General features: G+C 47.8%; 1 protein-coding gene across 1 annotated transcript; it reads left to right on the top strand.

Annotated features, from left to right (window-relative positions):
• Nucleotides 1-21,162: 21,162 nt before the first annotated feature.
• Nucleotides 21,163-22,927, top strand: LOC127207909 (interleukin-3-like). Its single transcript, XM_051167272.1, has 5 exons — nt 21,163-21,345; nt 21,449-21,490; nt 22,397-22,495; nt 22,627-22,668; nt 22,775-22,927. Exons 1-5 carry the CDS (start codon nt 21,163-21,165, stop codon nt 22,925-22,927), a joined length of 519 nt encoding a protein of 172 aa, XP_051023229.1.
• Nucleotides 22,928-26,564: the final 3,637 nt, after the last annotated feature.

The raw sequence follows: 26,564 nt of genomic DNA, 5'->3' as shown, positions 1-26,564 counted from the left end.
GGTGTACCCAGGAAGGGACCTGGCAGAGGAGTGGGTGTGGGATCCTGATAAGAGTGAGAAGTGGGAGGAAAGAAAAGCCCAGGCCAAGAACCATCTTAGAGATCTCACTCTAATCCCCTCACCCTATGAAACTGCCCTGGTCCTCATCACCTACTCTTTCCCATGAGTCACTGTGAACTCATCCCCAGGCCTGGCCCAGGTCTGGAATCCCCGAGCAGCAGGACAGGACTGTGTACCAGCCTGACTCAGTTCTTCCTAACCTGGCCTTTAGTTTTACTTTCTCTTTCTTTTGTCTGAGAGAGGGTCTCACTACGGCTCAAGCCTTAGTACACACCCCTTACTTGATTCCAAATATCCTCCAAATACCTCTTTTATCTCCCCAATTCCCACTCTGGAAGAGCCGTCTGTATTCCCCATCTCTGCTCCTCACTTCATGTTGCTGGCACGTCCCTTGTTAAGGTCGCTCATGGTTCCCCTGCAGCCACATTCCAGGCACTTCTTTTTTTCCCCTTGATGGGAACTGTTTTCCCTCTTTTTTTTTTGTTGTTTTTGTTTTTTGAGACAGGGTTTCTCTGTGTTAGCCTTGACTGTCCTGAACTAGCTTTTGTAGACCTGGCTGGCCTCGAACTCACAGCAATCCTCCTGCCTCTGCAACCCAAGTGCTGGGATTAAAGGCATGCGCCACCACCACCTGGCCCTGTTTTCCTCTCTTAACTTTAGACTTAACCAAATACTCTCGCCCTGGCTCTCCACCGATGCCACTGGCTGCTCCTTTGTACTCTCAGCTCTTCACCTCGGGACCTGCTGGAGCTCACCAGGGCAACTCTCGGCTGCTGTCTTCTCAGGCTTGTGTGAGTAAGAGCTATCTGTACTCCAGTGACAGCAACAGTGTCATCTCCCATCCTGGCCTTTCCCCCCTCCCCGCCCCACCCCACCCCTTGGTAGCTTCCATTGCCTATGTAGACAGCTGTTGCAGTGAGCTGTGGTCTTCCAGATGTTTGCACCAGCATACTTCCCTAGGCCCCATTCCTCTCTCTTCTCTCTGGTAACCATATATCCTACATGAAAACAATCAATGTAGCCCATCCTCCCTGTCATAATGGCAGGTGATATAATGAAATAAAACTGAACAACAGTTCGTGGATTTTATTACAGGGTTGGTTGATAGAGGCTTCTACTTGTGGGTGTCATGACTTGAGCCAAAGCAATCTTTTCCCCATTGAGAAAAGAAAGGCTGAGGATGGATGAACTCATGGAGAAGCTGGCAGAAAATGCCGAGATTCTGAACTGCAACCGGACTTTGCAATTATTGGTGTCAGGATACACTACTTGATGGCCAAGCCAGGTGTGTCATGCTTTCTGTGATATGTTGATAGCAACAAACTGATCTGTGCAATTGTACAAATAGAACTCATAAACTCTTGTTCTTCTGTGGTCCTCATTTCAGTGCACAGGACCCCATCTCTAAAGGGACACAGCTGATCCTTGGATACATCCTCAACCCCTTCCATGAACGTTAACACAGCTCTGTTTAAAACATGACTGGGGGTGAGGAAGGAGAAGTGACTTAGCAGTGGAGAGCACTTGTTACACTCCCAGAAGACCTCAGCTCATCTTATGACCACCTGTGGCCGCAGTTCTAGGGGATCTCTCTCTCTCTCTCTCTCTCTCTCTCTCTCTCTCTCTCTCTCTCTCTCTCTCTCTCTCGTAACAATAACTCTTAAAATATTGCAATAAGAGACTATGCATTTCTCACCAGGAAGCCACCACCAACCCAGCCTAACCCAGTGGGTGTCAGTCCCCGAGGTCTCTGCCTGAGGAACGTTTTCACTGGTAACCCGGCTCCTAATTCTGTCCCATTCTGTCCCATTGCTGTCTGCTTTGTCATGGCATCCAGATAGCTCTCTGAAACACGTAACTTAGATCCTGTCACTAGTCTGTCTAAAAATTCCTGGCTTAGAAGACCAAGTCATGTGACTTCTCTTGGTCTCCTGTGTAGGCTCAACCTCTTTCCTGCCTGCTGAGTACATTGGTCCATTCCTCCTCAGATCCCCCTGACTATTCCCGCCTCTGCTTTTGCATTAACCCTCATTTGTCATGTCGAACTCAGATGTCCCCTTCTGAGGCAGGTCTTGCCAATGACTCAATCCAGTGCGACCCATCCAGTCACACACTGCCCTGGTCTACTGTACTATTTTATTGATAACATAGCATTATCCAAACTTCTCATTAATGTCCCTTGCTAGTCTCCCCCCGCCCCCCGCTGGGACTCCCTGGTGAGAGGCTCAGTGCCAATCATTGCAATAATTGAGGGCCTAACACTGTGTTTGGACCAACCACAATTTCTGTCTCACTGCAGTAGACACATATTCCCTAACAGGCTTCTGGGTAAAGTGAGAGTGTGGAGGCAAGTAAGAGGTTTTGGGGGAGAATCTGTGAGGCTTTCAGAGGCCAGGGTTCCAGAGGATGGTTTACAACAGTACCCATTAGTCTATGGAAAAAAATGGCAGAGAAAAGGGGCCTGAGAAACTACTGTGCCTGCAGTCATGGGAAGTCCCGACTCAGAAAGGCCAAGATCTCAAGTCACTCTGAGGCCTTTAGTCACAGATTCCTTGTCTTTGGGCAGCCATATTTCTACCTTGCCCACTATGGGGGTGGATGATGCCATGTGCGAAGGAGTGGTCACTGCTGCCGTCACAAGCCTCAGATGACATCTTAGACTTCTCGGGACTGGGCCGCTAAGGCCCAGGCTAGGGAGGGGGCTGCCACACGTGCTTTCTGGTAGCACAGCTTCCTTTCTCCTGTCTGATGGGCAAGTATTACTGGGGCCTTGGCCACAGTTTCCTGTCTCCTTCTGAGAGCACTAGACACAGTGTCAGCCATGGCCTACCACCTGATGTTACACCAAGACAGGGCCAGAAGCCCCCAGAAGTCAGACTATACATGTGAGGATGGTCGTTCTGCCCTAACTCACCTATCTCATGCTGGGCACCCCATGACTTGGAGGTATACTTAGAGGCAAGACACCTGATATTTTTGGGGGTGGGAACTCTGGGCAGACTTGCTCTCAGCACAGTCCTTTTGAAGGGATCTACAGGCTTTAGGGCTTTTCACAACTTCCTGATGGTGCTGGTTGGCTCTTGTCAACCTACCACAAATCAAGACATATCTGTGGGGAAGGAATCTTAATTAAGAAAATACCCCGGTACGAGTGGGCTGCAGGCAAGTCTATGGCGTTGTCTGCACTAATGACTGGTGTTGGAGAATCCAGTTCCCTGCGGGCAGTGCTACACTAGGGCTGTGGTTGAGAGTACTATAAGGAAGCAGGTGAAGGAAGCCACAGAGCCAGCCAGGAAGCAGCACTCCTCCATGGCCTCTGCATTAGTTCCTACCTTCAGGTTCCTGCCCTGCTTGAGTTCCTGCCCTGACTTCCCTCAGTGATAGACTATTACCTGGAAGTATAAGAAGAAATAAGGCCTTTTTGCCCCAGGTTGCCTTTGATCGTGTTATTTATTACAACAATAGAAACCCAGGTAGGGCACTGACCAAGGGGTCTGTGTATTGGGCTCAATACCCCTGGTCTGTGACCATTACTAAAACACTCACTGGTCGTAGAAGGAATACATGTCACTCATGCACCCCCTGACCTTCCAAGTATGGCTCTTCTTGGATCCCACTGCTCCCTGACCTTCCAAGTATGGCTCTTCTTAGGTCCCACTCCCCCCTGACCTTCCAAGTATGGCTCTTCGTGGATCCCAGTCTCGTTCTCTTCCAGACTGCATCCTCTGCTGATGTTCTTTCATTGACGTCTTTTCCTTCTGAGTCATCTCATAGGGCTCTGCCCCCTAGGAACCTCTTTAATCCCCCCCATCATAGAATGCACCTTCCCTCCTCCCTCAGCCCCTGAACACTGAGGTTTTCCAGGAGGCTGCCGTGGATCTAAACTATAGCCGCCCTTTCCATTGTGTTCGACATCACTGTCTCCACCTTTCTCTAACAAGCCTGATTCATTTATTTGTTTCTGATTCTTCTAAGGCATAAATTAAAGCCTTACATTAGGAGTACATGTCTTTTTAATTTTAACATTTATGCACGCACATATATTTGTATGTATATGGGTACACATGCCACAGGAGGTATGTAGAGTTCAGAAGGCAACTTCCAGAAGTCTGTTCTCTCCATCCACCCTTATGAGGGTGCCTGAGATGGAGATTAAGCTCAGGTCATTACACTGGGCGTCTACTGACTTCATTCACCGAGCCATTGTTCTATCCCAGGACTGTAATGTTGATCTATCTCTTTCATGCTGAGTTTTATAATGGTGGGTGAGTAGGGCATTTGTGTATCTTAAGCCTCTTGAACTGCCTTTGGAAATGAGTAGGTCTTTGTTTAGCGTAGGGGTTGAACTAGGCCCTTGAACACGGTTGGTAAGTGCTCTATAGCTGAGCTATAGTCCCGACATCATGGAGAACAGTAGACAGTCCGTGAGCTTTAGGGATACATCTTGCTGTGATACACCACTGCTTGAAGACAAGGTGCAAAACTAAGTCGTCACTTGGACTCAGCACTTGGTGCAGGACTGAGTGCGGAGCCGGCATCGATAAAGCAAAGCCCTTGTCTAACATTTGAGGACCTCGTCATCCATGACTAAGCTTAGCTTCTGGCCTCCCCAGCAAAACAGTGCAGGAAGAAGGTTTGGTTGAAAGGGTGGCCCGCTGGGTAGCTTTGCCCTTCTCACTGTGGACCACCCTTGGCTTCCCAGCTTGCCAGTTACGGAGTCATTGCATGTCTTTTCACTGAGAACCATCTTATATATGATGTGTGGGCCTGCGCCTGCCTCTGAACCTTTACACACACACATCCTTGTAGAAGCAGGACTCACACCAGAATGTGGGATGTTGCCAGTGTCCTGGGAGTTTCATATCCTTTCCTACTCCCCTAAAAGGCCAATAGACCAGTAGATCTGCTACCATAGAAGCACTAGACAGAAGAAACAGGCCCACAGATGTCAGCTTTTAAAAACAGTGATGTGAGCCAGGGGTGGTGGCGCACACCTTTAATCTCAGTACTCAGGAGGCAGAGGCAGGTGTGAGTTTGAGGCCAGCCTGGTCTACAAAGTGAGTCTAGGACAGCCATTTGAAGAATTAGGGAATAGATTTGTGTGATCCATTAAGTTAAAAGATGAAGAAGAAAATATGTATGGAGACCTCACTATCTGTGGAACAATTAGCCCACGTTTACCCTAAAAATTCCTGGCAGACCTAGGAGTCAAAGGAAACTTCCTTAATCTGCTGGCACGTATCTGCCGTTCTCAGAGAGGAAACATTGCGCTTAACGGTAAACCAGCGAGATAGTTTCCTCTGAGGTCTGTAATGAGACAAAAATGCCCAAGAGCACAACTTCCTGAAACAGCAGGTCCTGGCCTGTGCAAGCAAGGAAAGGAAAAGCAGAAAAATGTATGAAAACAGAAAAGGTAGACATGAATCATCCTTTATGGATGATATACATATGCAGATCAATGGAAGCTACGTGAGGTTTTAGTTCAAGAGTATATTTTTTTAACTTTGGTGGACATGAGATCAATCTATATAAAAAAATCAATTATGTATATCTATATACCCAGAGGTTCATTAACACCACATTTAAAAAGATATGTAGTTCTTGGTTTTGAGCCTAGCTTTTAGTATTGGAACCATCTCTTCAGCCCAGAGGAAGGGGATGCGGGCTGTCCAGATGAGACCTGATAGGCTGTGGTCAGACAGTGGGGGAGGAGGACCCCACCAGTCAGAGGTCTAGAGGAGGGGAATAGGACAGAAAAGGGAGGGAGATAAGAGCAAGGGTATTACAATTGGGATGTAATGTAAGTAAATTATAATAAAAATGTATGAAAAAAGAGATGTTGTTTTTTAAATAATATCCCTAAATACCAAGATTTAAATCTGATGAAACTTGTATAAGCCTTGTTCTGGGAGAAAAATAAATTCTTTTCTGAGATATTTTAAGATTTACTTACTTTTATTTTATGTCTATAGGTATTTTGTCTGCGTGTATGTATGTGCACTATGTGCATATCAAAGAAGCCAGAAGAAGTTGTCCGATTTCCTGGAACTGGAGTTATAGAGGTTGTGGGTTGCCATATGAGTGCTTGGAATCAAATGCAGGGCCTCTGTGACAACAAATGCACTTAATGGTGGAGCCATCTCTTCACTTCCAATTGAGAGATTCTAAAAAAATGAAACCAGACACGCCATTTTCTTTCTTTTTAATTCTTCTTTTCTCTTCTTTGGTTTTAGGGTTTCTCTGTGTAACCCTGGCTGTCCTGGAACTCACTCTGTAGACCAGGCTGGCCTTGAACTCAGAGATCGTTCAAGTGCTAGAATTAAAGACTTGCTCCACCCCCCCACACCACCACCTGGCTCTTTTTAATTTCTAAATTACAGTTATTTAGTGTGTGTGTGTGTGTGTGTGTGTGTGTGTGTGTGTGTGTGTGTGTGTGTATGCACACACGGACATACATACTCACACACAGGCACACACAAACGTGCTGGCCACTGTGCACTAGTGGCAGTCAGAGAATTACTTGTGTGAATCAACTTCATTCTTCCTCCATGTAGGTGCCAGGGGTTGAACTGAGGTTGTCAGGCTTGGTGGGGAGCACCTTTGCCCACTGAGGATGTCATCTGGCCAGATGGTTCAGTGGGTAAAGTATTTGCTGAACATATATGAGGACCTGACCCTGAAACGCATGCATGTATGCACTATATATACATATATGCATGTATATGTATATATGCACATGTGTGTGTGTCTGTGTCTCTGTGTATGTGTATTCTATGGAGGTACAAATCCATAACCTCAGAGCTGATAAGGGAGGGGTCCAAAGGGAAGCAGACTTATGTTTCTGTTGGCCAGCCAGTTGGCAAGCTCCAGGCTCAATGAGAGACCTTGTCTCAAAACTGAGGGTGACAAAGGAGAATGCCTGATTTTGACCCCTGGGGGGTTACACCCCCCACCCCCACCTCCTGCATACACACACACACACACAGAGAGAGAGAGAGAGGGGGGGGGGTGCGGGGGGAAACCCTTTAAGGAAAAAGACAAGATTGGAGAATTTTCTCTACTATATACCAAGATGTGTTATTTATAAAGACATTTATAGTGATATCTATGGAATACTACTCAGCTATTAAAAACAAGGAATTCCCGAAATTTGTGGATGAATGGATTGAACTAGAAATGATCATAATGAGTGAGTTAACCCAGAAGCAGAAAGAGTCAAATGGTATATACTCACTTATATCTGCATACTAGCCCAAGGGGCATGTCCCATGAAAATCTTCACTTATCAGGAAACTGGGACAGAGGGGAGGACATCCTATTGGGACTCTAGATGAGAGAAGCATGGGAGAATAGCAAAGTAGAAGGATCCAGAGGGTTCTAGAGACCTACAAGAAGAACATTATGATAGATAAATTTGGGCCCAGGGTTCCCGCTCAAACTATGGCTCCAGCCAAGGACAATACGGGCCGTAAACTTCAAACCCCTACCCAGATCTAGCCAATGGACAGAACATTCTCCACCGTTGAGTGGAGAGTGGGGTATGACTTTCACACGTACTCTGGTGCCACGTCCCCTAGATGGGGAAACCTGGTGGCACTCAGAGGAAGGATAGCAGGCTACCAAGAAGAGACTTGATACCCTATGAGCATATACGGGGGGGGGGGGAATCCCCCTCAGTCACAGTCATAGGGGAAGGGAGTAAAAGGAAAATGGGAGGGAGGGAGGAATGGGAGGATACAAGGGATGGGATAACCATTGAGATGCAAAAAGAATAAATTAATAAAATAAAATTTAAAAATTAAAAAATATAAAGACATTTATAGTGATATAATGTTATTATTTCAAGGAGGGATGAATGGAATAGTGTAACAGAATAGAGAGCAATGAAAGGCCCACACCCACACAAACCTTTGAATTGTGAGAGGCAGCAAGGCAAAGCAGCAGAGAAAAGATAGCCTTTAAAAAAATAATGTTGGAACGAATGAGCATTACTATGGAAACAATTAAATCAAAGCCTAGTTCACACACCCCAGATTGATTAAAGGCTTCAATATGAAAGGTAAAACCACAGAGATTTAAGAGAGTTCAGAAGAAAAGATCTTAGGACTTCAGGTTCAGATGGAACTCCTACACAATAGAAGCTCAAATAGTCAACGTTTGAGGGGGCTGGAGAGACGGGGGCCTAGTTTGATTGCCTGAGGCTGGGATAAAACACCAACCAAAAGCAACTAGGAAAGGAAAGGGTTTGTTTGGCTTAGAGATTACAGTCAGTGATGTAGGAAAGTCAGAGCAGGAACTCCAGGCAGGAACCTGGAGGCAGGAACCTGGAGGCAGAACAGGAAGCAGAGACTATGGAGGAATGCTGCTTTTTAGCTTGCTTCTTGTGGCTTGCTCTGTTTGCTTTTTAAAAATATACAATTCAGAACCACCTGTCCAGGTGTGTGGCACTGCTTACAGTAGACTGCCCCTCCTTCAATCATTAATCCCACATGCCCCATAACTATACCTGCAGGCCAACCTGGTGGGGGCAACTCAACTGAGGTTTCCTCTTCCCGGGTGGCTCTAGTTTGTGGCAAGTTGGCAAAAACTAATTCAAACACATGGCTCAGCTCCTGGGAACAACTGGAGTTCAGTTCCCAGCACCCATGTCAGACACACACAACCATCTGTAACTCCAGCTCCAGGGGACCTTTCACCCTCTCCTGGCCTCCTCAGGCACCTTCCCTTATGCACACATACCCATTTACAGACACACAGACTAAGCATCCAAAAAAAAAAAAAAAAAAAAATCCAGGCACACATCTGCCATCCCAGCACTAGGCAGGCAGATCTCTGTGAGTTTGAGGCCAGCCTGGTCCATAAAGTGGGTCCAGGACAGCCAAGGCTGGACAGAGAAACCCAGTCTTTAAAAAAAAAAAACAACCAATCAACAACAAAAACAAAAAACAAAAAATGAAAGAAAAAAAAAAGAAAGGAAAACCAGAAAAATCTATGAAAAGGCTCTTGACATTGTTGGTAATCAGCGTGGAGCAAGTGTGAGCCATCATGAGATATTTATGGCCATTACAAATAAAAATAATTTGGTAAATTCAAACAGTTTTACACACTGACAAAATATGAGGCCAGAGGGATTCTTAAATTCCACTGAGCAGAGTATAAATTATACAAGTCGGTGAGACTGTTTAACATTATGCAGTAAAACTGAACATATATAGGTCATAAATATGTGATATCTGTAACATATAACACTATAATATATACTAACACAAAAATTTTGCCTTCCAGTTTCAGAGGTGAGGGAACTCTAAAACCAAGCAACTGACAGAACTGCATTCCTTTGGGAAGAATCTTACACACAGGAAGAGGAAGAACTACAAGGGCACTGGGTGGGCGGGCATTGCATTCTGGGTAGGTGAAAGGCCAGAGGAGGGACTGCCAACTGAGGCTCAAGACAGAGAGGTGTTTATCAGGCCAGAAAGTAGACGAAGGTTCCCAGGCTGCGAAAAGATCAGGGACCAGGCAAAGGCCACCTGAAGATGGGTGCTCAGATTCCCTTGGCTCTATGCTGAGAGACTTAAGTGGTGGGAAACCCTAGGAAAAGTCTCGGGTTCTGCTCAAGGAATACCCGGGCTAGATGTATGTGTGCATGCATGTGTACAAGTGTGTATAGCTGACTGACATGAAGCAGGATCTCACAGTGTGGTCACCACCACCCACCTCCACTTTTTTCTTCTTCCCAAAGTGAAACTCAGTCCCTGTGAAACATCAGTGCCCCATGAGTTCTTCCTGCTTGTCCCTGGTCACCATCCTCATTTCTATTGCTGGGAATTTGGTCCTTCTAGCCCTATAAAGTAAGGACTACACAGTCTTTGTCCTTTATGTCGGATTATTTTATTTAGTACAAAGTCTTCAAGGTTCAACCACATGTGTGTTAGGATTACTTTTTCAAGTCTATCTACTGCATGTTGTTTGTTCTGTCTCTCACCTGCTGAGGGACACGGGACAATGGTTGGCTTTTGGCTGCAAGGTTGGTGCCATTGCCTGAATGATGTTGTCTCCACAATTCACATAAACTGAATTCCTGGTGTCAGGGGATTTGGGGCAGAGCCTTTGGTAATGAGTGGGTCATGAAATCCAAGCCCTCATAAATTGGATTGGTATCCTTATAAAACAGACCCCAAAGAACTCCCTTTCCTCTTCTTTCATGTCAGCTTAAGGAGAGAAGATGGTTGCCTATGAAGTATAAAGTCGGTCTATCCTTACAACAATCTTCAGGCATAGATGGCCGATTCCCAATCCCCAGAGAAGGGAGATATAATTTTTCTTTCTGTTCTTTATCAGCCATCCTGTCGATGGTATTTTGTTACAGTAGCAGAAACATGCCAAAGGACAGTAGCTATGAAAAATTGGTTTCAAAAGGAGACACAGATGACTTAAAGATCAGGATGAAGACAATGACCCAAACCAGAAGAGGGACTCTTGGGCTGCAAAACCACCTTCCACTTGCTGTTGGTGGCTTCATGACCCTGCTGACATGGACATCCAGGCAGAAATGAAGTGTGGTCATTCTGGAATCATGGGCTCCTAAACACAGTTAAGCCTCACCCCAGCCTCATTAGAGTGCTTGACGTGTGCTGAGTGTGACTCAGCAGTTCAGTCTGAAGACTTTCTCACTGCTGAGGAGGCCCATCACAAGCCTGTGTGACCCAGCACATGCCAGTCCTTTGCCACGTTAGTGTATAGCAGTTAGGCAGATGTTTTACACTGGACTCCTGCAAAGCAAAGGTGAGCCCTAGAAGGAGTCAACTGAGTCTTTCCCTGGCTGTGACCACCTCACTCTGGGTCACCTGGAATGGTCCTCACTTTATAAACCTGAAAGTCATTCCCGTGTGCCAGCCCAGCCTGCTACAAGTACCTCTCACTTTTCATCAAGACCGCTTTGTTCTGCAGCAGAGAGAGAGACAGTCACAGAAATCCACCGCTGGTCAAAATGCAGACAAATGACTTTATAGGGTGCCCAGCGCCAGCACTGATGCACTCAGGCTCCGGGCTGCTCACTACACATCCTCAGCTGCTGCAAATCACAGCTATCCGCCATGTGCACTAGAACCCAGGGCTCATGAGTGGACCTCACTCCTGGACCTCAAGATGCCTGAGCCAGGTCAGCAGGGTTAAGCTAAGCTTGGCTCCTCCCTAGGGATAGATTCGTTTCCTACAAAGGTGGAGATTTCTGGCAATTTTTAAATTAATTAATCAATTAATTTTACATCCCAATTGCAGCCTCCCCTCCCTCCTCTCTTCCAAGCTCCTCCCCCAACCCCGCCCCCATCCACTCCTCTTTTGTTTTTCTTCAGAAAAGGGCAGACCTCCTGTGGATATCAACCAGCCTTGGCACACCAAGTTGCAGTAAGACTAGGCACCTCCCCTCATATTTAGGCTGGATGAGGCAACAGTAGGGAGAAAGGCTCCCAAAGGCAGGCAACAGAGTCAGAGACAGCTTCTGCTCCCACTGTTAGGAGTCCCACAGGAAAAACAAGCTACACAACTGGAACATACGTGCAGAGGACCTATGTCAGCCCATGCAGGCTCCCTGGTTGGTGGTTCAGGCCCTGTGAGCCCCTTTGGGTCCAGGTTAGTAGATTCTGTGGGTTTTCTTGTGTGTAGGTCTCACGTCTATTTTCATCAGTTGCTGGGTGAAGCCTCTCTGATGACAAATGGGCTGCGCCTCAATCTATGAGTATAGTAAAATATCATTTGGAATCATTTCACTGACTTCTTTTTTGGAGGGGGAGGGGGTCTGGCAATTTCTTGAACTGAGTCCTTACAGATGAGCAGGTCTGAAAGAAGGGCTTTCCCTGAGAAGATGGGGACAATCTAGAATCTTCTGTCTTGATGGTCTCCTATTAAATTGACATCTTTTTTTTTTTTTAAGCTTTATTTATTATGGATACAGATCTTGTTATAGATGGTTGTTGAGCCAACATGTGGTTGCTGGAAATTGAACTCATGACCTTTGGAAGAGCAGTCAGTGCTCTTAACCTCTGAGCCATCTCTCCAGCCCTTAAATTGACATCTTATAATTAATTATATAACTTATGGAGTACAGTGTGATGTTTCTCCACACCCAATGTATTATGGCTAAATCAGGGCAGCTAGCATATTCATCTCCTTAAATATTTATCAGTTTTTAAGATGAGGCATTAGAAATCCTCTCCATTGGTTGAAAAAAGACACTACTCCCTGTCACTCACAACTCCTCCACTGCATGTAGACCATTAGATACTAGCTAATGGCTGGCTGCCTCCTGTGTCTCCCACAACAATAGCTCAGCTCATACTCAGCATTCTGTTGGATTCTTATCTAATCTCGAAGGGGTAAGGTTAGCAGCCTCCGGGTCACAATAACCTTGAACTAAGACATCACTGAAGCCACCCAGTATCTGTCTAGGAGAGTTGCTTTACACAGAGTCTCGTGGGAGGGTTTTAGAATATGAAACAAATAGGAACATGGTTCATACTTCATGATGCAGGGTGTGGCTCCAGGCTCCGGTGCTCAGAGCTGGAGAAATAGTCAAACTCTTCCTTGGAGCTAAGTGAGTTTGGAGGGCAGCATTACACTATAAAAGGGACGTACTGTTCCCCAGACAGCAAGCAGCCCTATGAGTCCGTGGTGGTATGTCCATACGAAAAAAGACTAGGCTAAGGTTCTCCTGAGGCCTGGCCTGGCCCTGATAGGCCAGCCATAAGTCACTGGAAAGCAAAAGCAGAGCACAAGTATCTAGAAAGGCTGCCAGGGTGGCTGAAAGAGCAAGGCCTGGGAGCTGGGATAGGAATTTGGGTGGTCAGTCTAGGGCCACAGTGCAGGGTGACTGAAGGGACCATAAGAAGTGGGGCAGAGGGGCACTAGGGGGGTGATGTAGCAATGAGGAGAAGCACAAGGCAGGGTGGGGCTGATGGTGATGATAGATCCAGGGACAGGGCCTGGGTGAGCCCATGAGGTGACAAGACAGAAATACCAGGACATACCTGGAAAGAGAGAGTTCCAGGAGGAATCAAAGCCACAGAATCAAAGAAATGAACTGTGGAGCAGAAAGCATGACCTTGGCTGAGTCAAAGGGAGACAGCTTCTGGAAATGCAATGCAGAAGACAAAATTACTCCTTACAAAGCTTGTGAGGGTACACTGTTGACATCTTAAATGCAAATTAAAACAGCTGTGTGCTTCCTCTGAGAGTTCAGGGACTCCCCAGCAGGCTTCACTTGCTTAAACTAAGTATGGGCACAATAGGGGGACAATAACTTAATGGCTACAAACCCCGAGACTACATTTGTGGCCTCAGCTCTGAAGCCAGGGGCTTAGCCACCACCAGCACATGTGTCCCAGTGACTTTGCTCCTGGCATAGCAAGGAGGACTGGCACCCAGATTCTATACCTGGCTCTAGGCCATGAGAACTCAAAGGACAAAGGCCTGGGAGAGTTGCTCAGCACTTTAGCACAGCTTTGGGAGATAATACAGAGTTTTCAGAGAAATACTCAATTTCCTTGACTAAGCTGAGTATACTAGAAAGCCAGATGAGGGCTGGAGAAGGAGGAAGGGCAGGTAACATGCTGAGTCCAGGGCAGTGGTCAGCCCAGTCCAGCTTGTCGTATATTGAAGGTATACATGTTGCATAGCTGATCCAAACACAACCAAGTCCAAGCATGTGGCAAGTGGCACTATGTGGGCATCTGAGGGGTCCTGGCTCACATCTTCCCCGAAAAGCCCAGTATTGGGGGTATGGGGAGATGGGGTGATGGTGGAGCTTGAGGAAAAGATCCAGAAGAACCCAGAAGAACTAATTAATATCTTTTCTTGGTATGTAATCTTTCTCACAAGGACACTCACGTATTCATCATTTTCTGGAACTTACTATAGGTAATAATAATAATTATAGTTATAGTAATAATAATTATTATTTTAATTGAAATAGAATTGCATCTGTTTTCCCCTCCTTTTCCTCCACCCAGTCTCTCCATGTCCCCCCTCAAGCTGATAGCCTTTTCCTTTGATTACTAGTGTTACATACATATATGTGCATGTACAAATACATACAGTTACAACCTGCTGAGATGTTTTCATTGTTTGTCTATATATGGTTTCATGGCTAGGGGCCCTGGCAGAGGCTAACTCTTCTTCTCTTAGCAGTCATTAGCTGCCTTTAGTTCTTTGTTTAGGGGCGGGACCCCACAAAAATGTCCCCCTTTCACATTAGCATGCCCACTGACATTTGCGCAGCCTTTAGACTAGCCAGCTTCCCAGTGCTAAGTGAGGTCTTGGATCTTATAAAAGAATGCGTTACTAGCACTTGGCTAGGCCAGCATAATCCCTTACTATATTCCAGGCTTACAGCTACAGAGAAGTGTAGCTACCACCCCTCAGCCAAGAAACTTCCCTTTACAAATGGAAACCATCACAGAAAGCCAGAACTGGACACAAGGCAGAGACTGTGGGTAGCCCACCCCACAGCCCAGTGGGCAGACCTACATCACAGTTCCTGCATCTATGCTCAGGGAACAGCAAGGAAAGAGATGGAAAGTTTGAAAGAGCCAGAATACCAGGAAGTCGACTGCGAAACAGCCCCTCCATGAATAAAACTGGAAAGGGCATTTGCAAAGGTCTCTCTTACCTCCCCAAGGGAAGGAAGAACTGGCTGTCTGATGGGGAGGATGGGCACAGGTGAAGAGCAGCCAGACTCCACACTCACATGGGCCTGCCTTTGCCCAGGCTCAATCATAGTTTGCTCCTGTCCTGCCATCTTGAAAGGAACTCTGCCCCTCAAGCTGTTCCATCTGTCTCTGCCTAGGAGGCAGATAGAAGTTTGCCTGGCAAGATCATCTGCACAGCTACTGAGCCACCATTCCTCGGAAGGCTCGCCCACCTGGACGAGTATTCTCTGGGGGCCTGAATTCATGATTTCTTGGCATCTACACCTCAAATGTTCACCCTTTGAGATGATCTGAGGACTGTGTCTCTTTGCCCTTTCCTTGGCTCTTGGTTTTGTCCAAGATAAATAGGACAAACACAGTAAGAACGTGTGTTCCAAACCTTCATAGCCTAGGTAGGAAGCAAGAGAGTGACAGGCAGTGCCAGAGAGTAACAGGTGTTAGGGTCAACAGGAACAAGATGGCCATTCCCAGTTACCGGATTTTTGTTTTGTTTTTGTTTTTGTTTTCTTGTTTTTTGAAACAGGGTTTCTCTGTGTAGCCTTGGCTGTCCTGGACTCACTTTGTAGACCAGGCTGGCCTCAAACTCACAGAGATCCACCTGCCTCTGCCTCCCAAGTGCTGGGATTAAAGGCATGAACATGCCCGGCCTCAGTTACCAGAATATTAGAAACTCCTGCAGCCTCAACCCCATCTCTGCTTGGGAGCACTTCCTCTGCCTTACCCCAGACCATCCTAAGGGCTTAGTGGTCCCTTCCACCGCCAGACTTCTCAAGAGTCGAGGCTTTGTTTCACTCCTCCATACTTGAGACACTAAGACAGTGGCCAGCAGGAGGGCAGTGCGAGCCCCAGTGTTGGAGTTCTGAGCTCGCCCGCATGAGAAGAATTTGTTCTTGGACTCTTCTTTTCTGTAAGGCAAGAGCAAGAACCCAACTGTGCCCCTTAGGTGCAAGTCAAGTTGCCCAAGCGCAGCATTTCAAATACAGATTCTGTACCTGCCTTTGCTATCAGAATGGCAGCCAGTGGACGAGTTCTAGGCTCAGATTGGGGCCTGTGAAGCCTTTGTCCGTGTAGCACGGGATGGAAAGTTGAGGGAGGATGGGTGAAGTCCCTCGAGGAAGGAAGGGCTGCAGATTCTGGTGGGGCAGCAGTGTCTGGACCACCCAATGGGCCTTTTTCTGAGCCCCCTCACTCAGGTGGGCACAAGATACCCTGATGATACCACTGAACCATCCTGGGGCCCCAAGCTGCCTGCTCTAGAGACAAAACCATGCTGTGTGGTCAGGGCTGGCAACGGAAGCATAACTGAGGTCATGGGCAGACAATATCTGTCATGTGATGCCATGGAGAGAGTGTCAGGGGAGCTTGTCATAGCGACTGAGGCCTGAATCCCAGCCAGTGATAGATACCTCAGAAAATTCCACTGGGCTATGGGGGCGGGTAATGACAAGAAACAGGTGTGACTCTCTAGTCACAATGGGGCCCTAGGGTGAGAATCCTGACCCTGCGTCACACAGCAGACCCTTGAGGCCGAAAGAGATCACACAGATGAGGCCTAGAGACCACAGAAACCTCGAAGGCCTCTGTGCTACTGGCCCCCAGACAATCCCTTTGATGCCTTTTGGGGTTCCAGCCTAGCCCAGTTCTCTGCCAGGCATGCCTTAGCAGAAAGCACGTGAGGCTGTGGACTTGGAGATAGTAATCTGCCTGCCTGTGGAAGAAGCTTCCCTGGGCTGGGCTGACGCAAGTCTTAGGGGTGGAATCACTATCTCCCAGAGGGTAAGACAGACCCAAGGCCCACGGGGAAGGGAGGAAGTGGGTTTCTGTGATTTCACCAAAGCTGTTCCTGTAGATTAAGACCTCAAAGGAGACTCCCAGGGAGGCCCAGGCTCAGCTTCTTGCTGAGATGACATCACAGGGGTGATGAGTACCTAGCTACCTGCAACGAGGAATAGCTGGGTGGCCCCCTCGTGATCACAGTGGCATTTAGGAATAGGGTTTTTCATCCTTGGACAGCAGAAAGTGTGGAAAGGTTTCCTCTGGGAGCTGTCTGGCCACATCTGCCTCCTTTGAGCATGCTTTTTGCGCCCTTCTTGCTTTTGTGGCCTATTCTCTTACGCCCAGCACCCTGCCATTCCTCTTACCATCAGAGGCCTGGGTCTTCCCAACTGGCTCCCTCTTGGCCACTTGGCTGTGAAAACCCCTCAAGGTCACCCCAGACAACAAGCTCAAGCAATGCAACGCTACTGTTCCTCTCCCCGTGACTCCATCACCCTCATCTCACAGAGGACATTCTTCCTCTCTTCACACCAACCAGGGCCCCCCAACACACTCCACCATACAGATGGGACTCTCACAGGCAGCCTTGTCCTAAGGTCTCTGCCTGGAGGGCGCTATGACCTCTGGGGAGGGACCCCTCCCTGTGTAGGTCCCACCAGGTGTGTTGTATTCACCAACCACCCAGCTTAAAGCAATTAACCATGACAAGGACTTTGCTCCTGGCACTTCCTAAGTGCCACTCAAGTGCCAGTCAATAGATTCAGCTCAGCTGAGTGGCAGTCCTCAGCACCATCTGGATCTCTCGATTGGCATCAGCAGAACTGAGCCCAGCCTCCCTTCAGGTCCAGAGAGAAGCCCTCACTAGCTGCTTCTTCCCAATGTCTCGGCCATCTCAAACTAGACAAAGCTTCCTGGAAGACTTTATTGTACATCCCCCTGCCCGCCCCCCCCCCACAGGCAACCCACATGCTTCAATGCTACCAGTATGAAGCTTTGGTCACCTTCAATACATTTTATAATTGCCTTTATTGATTAAAAGTGTAGTTATTTGTGTTTGAGATAGCTTCTTGTCACATTGCCCAAGCGGCTTCAAACTCCTGGGCTCAGACAAGCCTCCTGCCTCAGACTCTGAGTGGCTGGAACTACAGGTGTGTGCTGCCATATCCAGCTTAGTAGCATGTTTCAAAGAAGGAACAAACCTACCAATGCCAACGTTCCCTCCTTTCTCTTTTTTCTTAAAAAAAAAAAAAGTTTCTTTTGTGTGTGTGGTACATGTATATATACACATATGCATACGTGTACATGTGTGGCATGTGAATGCATATGTGTGCATGTGCAACAGTGTACCTGTGTGTGTGGTGTATGTGTTCTAGTGCTCTCTCTCTCTCACAGGAGGGCCTCTTGTGTCCTGCCCTACCATTCTCCGCCATAAGAGAATATCTCCCTATTCATACTCGGAGCTAGGCTGGCAGCCAGTGAGCCAGGCAATCCTCCTGTCTCTGGCTTACAGTGCTGGGGTGACAGACACACATGGATATGCCCGGCTCCTTATATGGCTGTTGAAGAGTCAAGTGCTTTAACCCATGAGCCATTTTCCCAGCCACTGTCATTAAAAAAAAAAAAAAAAAAAAAAAAAAAAATCACAGCCAGGCATGTTGGCACACGCCTGTAATCCCAGCATTCGGGGAGGCAGAGGCAGGAGAATCTCTGTGAGTTTGAGGCCAGCCTGGTCTACAAGAGTGAGTCCAGGACAACTAAGGCTACAGAGAAACCCTATATTGAAAACAGAACAAACAAACAAACAACATGGAAACCCCACTAGTTTATATTCGTTGTACAAAAGGGAAGGACTCAGGGTGACATTTTCATAAACAGATCCCAAGCCTTGCTCCTTCTCTAGACTTTCCGTTGTCTCTACACTTCCAACAGGGCTGCTGAAGGCTTTTCCTTGCTACAACACAAAACCAGGAGTTTTAAGGAGGTAAAGAATATGTGTAAGAATATGTTTAGTCACTATAACTTCAAAATTCATTGTTTTGACTCTCTCTCTCTCTCTCTCTCTCTCTCTCTCTTTCCTCTCTCTCTCTTTCTTTCTCCCTCTCTCTCCCTCCCTCCCTCTTTCTAAAAAAAAAAAAAAGCTTGCTTATATAAAGATAGAGAGTTTTTTTCCTTAATGAGGAATCACATTGTGCATGCTTTGGTCCCCAAAACGCTTACACCAGAAGTAACAGCAAGCAATAGCGGATAACTCAGGAAACAAACCCTGGTCCTTGGGGGGCACTGGGGATCTTGCCTGAATTACAGTCACTGGTAGATTTAAGTCAGAGCTCCTTAAGTGTCACCAAGGGTCTTATCAAAATGAGACTCTTTGGTTCTGAAAGCCGAGAGCATGGTGCTGACACTGCAGGCCTGAGCACCGCTGGAAGAGGAACAGGGCAACAGCGTGCATTTCCCTGGAGGCTGAGGTCTGCTTTATCTAAGGTGCCTGCGCATGGCCATTGTCTAGCACAAGCTGTTTGGCACAGTAATGCCTCCTGATCACCCAAAGTGGTCCCAAGCCTCTGTGTGATGCCTAGTGAGAGTCCCTTCAATTATGGAGGATCTGCATCTGGATCCAGGAGTCCAGTCTCCCAGCACAAGGTCTGCTTGGCTGGGCTGGGAGTGTAAGGGCTTGTAGATGCCATTCCCTTAAGTCAGTCTTTGTTTCACTTGCTTATCTGTCACCATATTTGCTCCTGCTTTGAGACAGAAGCATTCTGTTTCCCCTGCCTCAGCAATAATGTGCTGCCCTCCACCTCCTCACACTGATCACACATACCACAACCCGACCCAAAGCCTGCCTTCTCCGCTGTGCCTCTGCTTCCCTGCACCCCAGCCTAGTCAGCATGAAGACTCATTGCACCCATCTTTTACTAAAAGTCCATCCAGCTCCCCAGGGTGTGCTGTGACCTGCTAGGATACCTCATGGGGAAGGGGCCCCACCTCATCCTTCAGGGACTGGCCCCTGGCTCGCACCCTCCTGGCTTTCCCACTTTCTAGATGTGGTTTCTGGGGTTCTTTGTGGGTTTCCCCATAACTGTTCCCTTCCCAACTCTGCAGGTCAGCACCTGTATGCTTCCATCTTTACCAAGCCTACTTTATTTGGGGTACTTTAATGCTTAGACCTCCCTTCCAACCCAGCTACCCTAGATAGGAGAGAAAAGAGGTTAATGGGAATGGGAGAAGCAGACCTTGTTGGATTCTGTTCCTGGGAACGATTCCCTTGGTGTAGTTGGCAGGATTTCCTGCAGACCAGCAATTCCACCAAAGTTGCAGCTGGAACCTGGAACAGCAGCCTGACGCCGTGAAGCCTATTGTGGAGTGGTTCTCTCTAGGAGCATCTCGAAGTGGAGTCATGAACAACCAAACAATACCAAGACCAAAAAAAAAAAAAAAAAACCAAAACCCTCCAGCCTCCTGTTTTGGGCTCGTGTGTGTGTGTGTGTGTGTGTGTGTGTGTGTGTGTGTGTGTGTGTGTGTGTGTGTGTGTGTGTGTGTGTGTGTGTGTGTGTGTGTGTGTGTGTGTGTGTGTGTGTGTGTGTATCACCTCTCAGAGTCTATCCTAAGATGTATTTCAGCTGGCAAAAACCCCCATGAGGTGGTTCATCTTCTAGTGGATAAACGTCACCTGATCTCCCACAAGTCTGTTCCCCATCCCACCCTTGGGATCAAAACAAACACATGTTTACATCCAATACCTAGTCCACCCTTGGGATCAAAACAAAAACATATTTACATCCACTATAAGCCCCTACTGCGTTCATGCTCCAGGGAAGACTGGGATACAAATTCCTCAACATAGCTTTCCTCCTTCCATTGACCCTCCCTGCTCAGCCTTGTCTAGGCCACCTGCTAAACCTTCCAGTATAGTGCTTCCTCCAGCTCCCAGTTAGCGCTGTTTTCAAGGGCCACCTTTGCCCTTAGGTCCCCAAGCCTAATTATACGTGCTATCAGAAGGATGGCCTAGCTCTTGCAGCCACATCTCCATCAAGGGTCCTGTCCTCTAGATGTGGGCCTCAGCACATTGTCCCACTGCACTGAAATTAGACCAATGAAAGCGTGGGCTGAACTCCATCCTTCCACGAATAAGGGGTCAAGGGCAGAGGCTGCCTAGAGATGTACCTAGCTCTAGCTACCACCCATGGATGCTTGGCCGTGTGGCAGAATGCCCACCAACTTCAGGTCTGTTCCCGTGACTCTGGTGACCACCTCCACCAGGTGGGGGCCTACAGTGAGAGTCAGGTTTGTACAAGGGGTGGTAGATGTAGTTCCACTGCGCAGAAGGCCTGAGCTGGCTCAGAGCCAGGCTACTCCCACCACCTGTTTCCACCCTGTCCATCTCGACAACAAAGGAAGAAGATGGCCTTTGAATAAGCATTCTTGCTTCCCATGTCGATGATCTCGAGGACTAGAAAGTGATGAATAAGTCTGTGGTTTGCTATGGAGGTTCCATGTGAGATAAAGCTCCTTCCGATGCCTGTTCCCCACCCCGGCCCCGCCCATCTTGTCAAGTTGTGAGCATATATAAGGTGGAGGCTACTGCGGCTTCTTCAGAAACCCCTCGGAGGACCAGAACGAGACAATGGTTTTTGCCAGCTCTACCGCCAGCATCCTCTCCAGGCTGCTCCTGGTCACAATGCTGTTCCACCAGGGACACCAAGCTCCAACTCCGCCCTCAGAGACCACCTGCAGTTCGCCCTCAGGCAAGACTTTGACTTGCAAGTCTATTGCCGATGAGATCATAGGTGAACTAGATAAGAACCCGGTGAGTAGGCTTCCCCTGGCTGAGGTTGGCCTGGTGCCCTCTAGCTCCAACAGATGCCTCAGACCAACCAGCTTCATGATTCTTTCTCCTTGTGTCCCCACAGGTCCCCGAGCTTGAGCTCTATGATCAAATGAGAAGGCTGGAGGTAAGAGCTCAGCCCTGCTTTGAGGCACTCTTGGTGTCTCCTGTCCGGGTGACTTCAGCCATGTCACTGCACCCTACCTTGCTTCGGTTTTTGCATCTATCTCAGTGGAGTTGTTAAGAAATTCATCAAATGCCTCTCCTGGGCCTCACATTGAGCTGGAGTCCAGTACCTGCCACAGCCTTGGCTGCAATAATGAAAGTTAGATTTTAGGGTGTATAATGAAAAGACAGCTGTGGGCGAATCCTACCACAGGCCTCTGGCTCCTCTTTCAAGTGGCGAAGCCAAAGGCAGATGAGTTAATTGCCCTTGGTGCCAAAAAATGAGCTTGTGTTTTCTACTTCCATCAGCCCCGGGCACCACCATCCACAGTTATTTTCCTAGTTCCAGTTAGACGCAATGGTTCTGTCTCATCTTTGTTTGTTTGGACCTAACATGAAATCCTTTCCAAGCTTGCTAGATGTCTACATTTCCCCTCCCTAGGGACATGCCGGGTCTGTAAGAATTTTCTTCTAGGTATCTAGAAATTCTAAATTAAGTTGAAGCATTACCCTTGGTGTCTGGCATTGTGGGCATAAGTACTTCCCTTGGCCAACCCTCTGCCTTGTCTAGAGCTTGTCTGGAGAGATGTGTTATCCTCAGATACAGACAGATCTGCCCAGGCCCTTCACACAGCCCACAGGCTGCCATGGTTAGGACTTAGTGCTTCGAGAAGCAGGCCCTCGCCTGGGGATGCACACTTGCCTTTAGGTGCAGGGTAAGGAAGGAGTCAGGAAAGGGGCTGTTCAAAGAAACTTCTAACAGCAGGCTCAACTCCCCAGCTCTGACCTCCCCCCAAGCTCTGATCCCCCCTCCCCCCAAGCTCTTACACTCTCCAGCTCTTACATGGAGGATTCTTTGCCCTCTCAGGATGAGAACTTGCAGAGAGAAAACCTGTGCGAATTCCTGAAAATGCGAGAGGCATTGGACCCCATGGACAACAACATTACTATCAAAGCCAATCTTGAGGTGTGTGAAGCTGCTGAGGGCTTGGGGTGGGGGGTCCTGCCTTCACGCTTTCCCAGCATTTTGTTGGAGGAGGAAAGTTGGGTCTTCCCCCTTTTAGGGGGATCTGACTGTGCCTTGCTGTCTCTCCACAGAAACTCAAGTGCTGCCTGTCCCCACCTGTGGGCAGTCCTAAGGTAAGTTGCAGGTAGCACCCTTCCCCATGCCCAGACTTAGAGAGCTTGCTATGCCCTGCCCCGCAGCCTGTTCACCTCTCATGCTGTCTTTTCTGACTCTTCACAGTATGCAGCCGTTGTCATTCAGAATGATTTGGTTGACTTCAAGAGGAATCTGAGGTTCTTTGTGGACCACCTTACCAATCTGCTGCCAGTACCAAGATCTGACTCTGTCACTTCAGGCCCCGTGATCAAGGGTTGTCAGAAAGGCAGTGATTAGAGTCTGAATGTTCCTCATGGTCCATGCCCAGCAAGATTCCACTCTCCCCTATGGCATCAGTCGAATTATCAGTTTATCTACTTTCTGAAATGTCCTTTGGCTTTACCTAATTATGTTCCTATTTTATTCTATTGAGGCTATTTATTTATTTATGTATTTATTTATTTATTACCTTCCGCAATGTGAAGTATAGGTTTTAGCTGAAGAGGAGTTTCTCCCTGTTATTTTGGGAAAAAATTCAAGGGAGGCTGGGGGCATGTTCATTTGTTCCTTGTATTTTAAACAGGCTTTTTAACACTTGTGGAAATAAATAACTTTGAACAAATGGGTTTTGTTTTGTCCATTGTCTTAGTTTGGTGTCATCTCTGGGACAGTCCTAGATGACACTTGTGGGCCATGATTTTTGGGTGCAGGGTAGAGGCTGCCCACCCCAGAGTTCCGTCTCCCATTGTCTTCCTGCCACGCCCTGCGCAGAGGAGTGAGATCCAATCAACATGTATCAGATTTTGGTCTGGACGTTTAATCTGTACTATTTAACTTATTCCTTACTCCGAACCAGAGTGTGATCTCTGTTTTATGGGGGATAGGGAGGTCTAGTGCGGCAAAGTAACACCAAGTAATCGCAGCTTCTAAATAGTGCCTGATTCTAGGACGTGATTCAGGCTTGGCTTCTCCGGACCAAGTTGAGGAGTACTGAAATCCCGTGGAATGCCGCCCCTAGTGGTCACACTCAAAACTGCAGCAGTACCTGCACCTCCTCCCATAGTGCAAGTCCAGTTCCCACATGGCAGTACTCTCTGAGGAGGCAGGTGACTCAGACCCAAAAATCCTACTCCTTCCAGACGTTTCCATGCCTGCCTGGGCTTCCAGCCTCTCTCGGTTGATTTAGTTTCCCAGCCTTGTACCTGACTCCAGTCTGACCCTGGGATATATGACCTATTGAGGTGGATTGAGCTTTGAAAATGCATCTTTGACCCTTAATCCCAAATCTTTGTGGTCTTTAGGGGCTTGTCCACAGACTTTATCCTAAGGCTGTCATGTGGAACCCCACCTTCACCTCTTGCGTGTGTTTCCCCAGGTTTATCAACTTCATGGGAGCTCCAGCAAACAGATGTACTGTGGCTCCCCGACCCCCCGCCCCCTCACGCTTTTCTTCCTACTTCCAAACCTTTGCCCACCTTCAGCTCGGTCCTATTGGAAGACCACCATTGCCCATCTCTGGATTGTCCAAGATGACCTACAGCGGGGTTCTTCTTTGAAAGGGAAGAGTAGACGGGGACCCACAAGAAGTGCAGCATCTGGTCTCAGAAACCTCCCTGTCTGGTTCCCTGAACCCTTCCTGGTGAGTCCTCCAGGCCAGGAGCTGGGGGGGGGGTGAGGGATAGGGGATGGAAGGTGGGGGTGGAGACACGGGAGAGGAGGTGGTGCATGGCATTGGACAGACTAGACGCCAAATGAGCCTTCTTCCTGTGTCACCGTGCTGGGAGCACCACCCTCCCTGACTCCTCAGGAGTCCCATAAAGGCAGCTTTGGGTACTGACATCAGATCCTGGGGAATAATTCCTTTTTATTTTTCCTTTCCATCTTTAAGTTCCAAGTGAGGAAAAGTTCACTTGCCTGAAGATGTAGGAGGAAGTGGGCACTTTATCTGCTGAAAGCTCAGAAATGTACACTTATACAAAACCCTTCCAAATATACTTTCAAATTCCCAAAGAAATAAATCTCTCCTCTCCCCTCCCCAGTCTTCCTCCTCCCTAGCCTGACTCACCTGAAGGCCTTAGGGTGCTCAGAGGGTAGAGAAATGAGAGACATTACTGCAGTTCCTGAAATGACCATTAGAGGGCAATATGCCCCTAGTTTTAGGATGTGCCTAGGCTCTGTGGGGAATCAGGTAACTTGGAATCTAGCCTGGATTCCCCATCTCCTGAGTGTCCACCTCCACCCTCTTGCCTTCATTTATGAATTTTTGTGTCTGGTCCTATTTCCATCCCATCTGTGCTCTACCCATGTCCCTATGAGGAGTCCCAGTTGACATCAGCCCCACTTTCCTCTGTGGTCCACCTTCTTGATGCCTGCTGCCCTGATCAGCCATGCTTCCCCAGTGACTAGTTCACATAGGGCCCAGAGACAGCGGTGAGCTGAGACCAGCTCATACTGGCTCACGGAGCTGATTGTTAAATGTTTAAAAGAAAAGGTGGCAGATTAGAAGCTGCGTGTGTGTGTGTGTGTGTGTGTGTGTGTGTGTGTGTGTGCATAGATGAAAACTAGATTAAAAACACAACAGATCTATTCAAATATAAAAGGAAATATTTCTAAAGAAAACAGAAATAAGCCGAGATGGGAGTTTCTCCACAAAGAAGGAGCCAAATCACCCGTATCAAGCACAGCTCTGCTCCTGTTGGATACCTGCACACTGAGTACAGGCGGATACCTCAAGAGCTAGAGGGAAGAAGGTCCAGCTCTGGAAACACAACCAAAAGCTGGATGAGGCGCGCACAGATCGTGGCTGGTGCAACTAGGAGACGCAAGGCTGAAGACCAAGAGATATTTAGCCAGAGAAGACAACTGCCCGCCACCCCCCCCCCCAGCTGCGTGGTGACTCTCACTGGACTGTGAGAGTGTGCTGTGGGACCTGTGGAACCTGCTACAGTGCCCTGATTCACACAAAGGTAAGCTCATGTGTGCAGGCCACCCCCCACCCCCCGAGCCTGCCACCCAAGGCCCAGTCCTTAAAACAGCAGAGGCAAGGTTGTAGCTCGCAGCAGCAGGCTCAGAGCGTGGAATGCTAGCATAGAGTGGACCCTGGCGGCAGAGATATTTGTCTTTCAGAAGAACACTCTGACTTAACATGTTTGAACTAGCAGCCCCCTCATCACATGTGGAGACTAATATGCCTATAGTACTTTTTTCTGCAGTAGTTTCTCTACTCCAAACTCAAACTTATGTCTTTTCTTCTCATTCTTAACTTTTCCCATCTTTCTCCACTTCTTCCCTATTTCACCAGTTGCATATCGATGCCCTCACCTCAAACAAACAAACAAACAACCCCTCCCCCCAAAAAACCCACTACACTTTCCCCAGACACAATAACCTAACAATATGTTGTCTAAAACCTTATCGGGACACCCCCCACAGTGCCCAAATATCTTCTGCAAGCCAACATCTGGACAGCTGTTAAATGGTGTAGGTTACCGCAGTTGCCTCTTGCCTTAATAACAGCGTGTGTGCAGACAACTCACCAGGAAGGCTCACATAAAATAAAACAAGCGAACAAGGGGAGTGGGGAGAACAGGGAACGATAACTACCAAGAGACACATCTACCCCAACAGATGCATGAAACACGACATAGAATCACAGAAGGTAGGAGACACTGCCCGCTCCAGCGTGATCGCTAGCTCGCAACTCCTCAACCTAAAGAAAATGAAGTCGCTGAAATGCTAGATCACAGAGTCCAAGCCCACAAAGGCTAAGTGGCCAAAAAAGCGCCCCTGCTGCTGCCGCCCACAGCAGTAAAGAAATCAATCAATCAAGGACCGGAACAAAAGCCAGTCAAAGTGAAAGTGAGCAGGAACTTGGCAGAGAAACTCAAAACCAGGGAGAAGACGGGTTCAGCAAGGGAATGGAAATGCTGGGAAA

This window comes from Acomys russatus, chromosome 25, assembly GCF_903995435.1.
Source record: "Acomys russatus chromosome 25, mAcoRus1.1, whole genome shotgun sequence".
Classification (NCBI taxonomy): Eukaryota; Metazoa; Chordata; class Mammalia; order Rodentia; family Muridae; genus Acomys; species Acomys russatus.
This window is presented reverse-complemented; position numbering and strand designations above follow the sequence as displayed.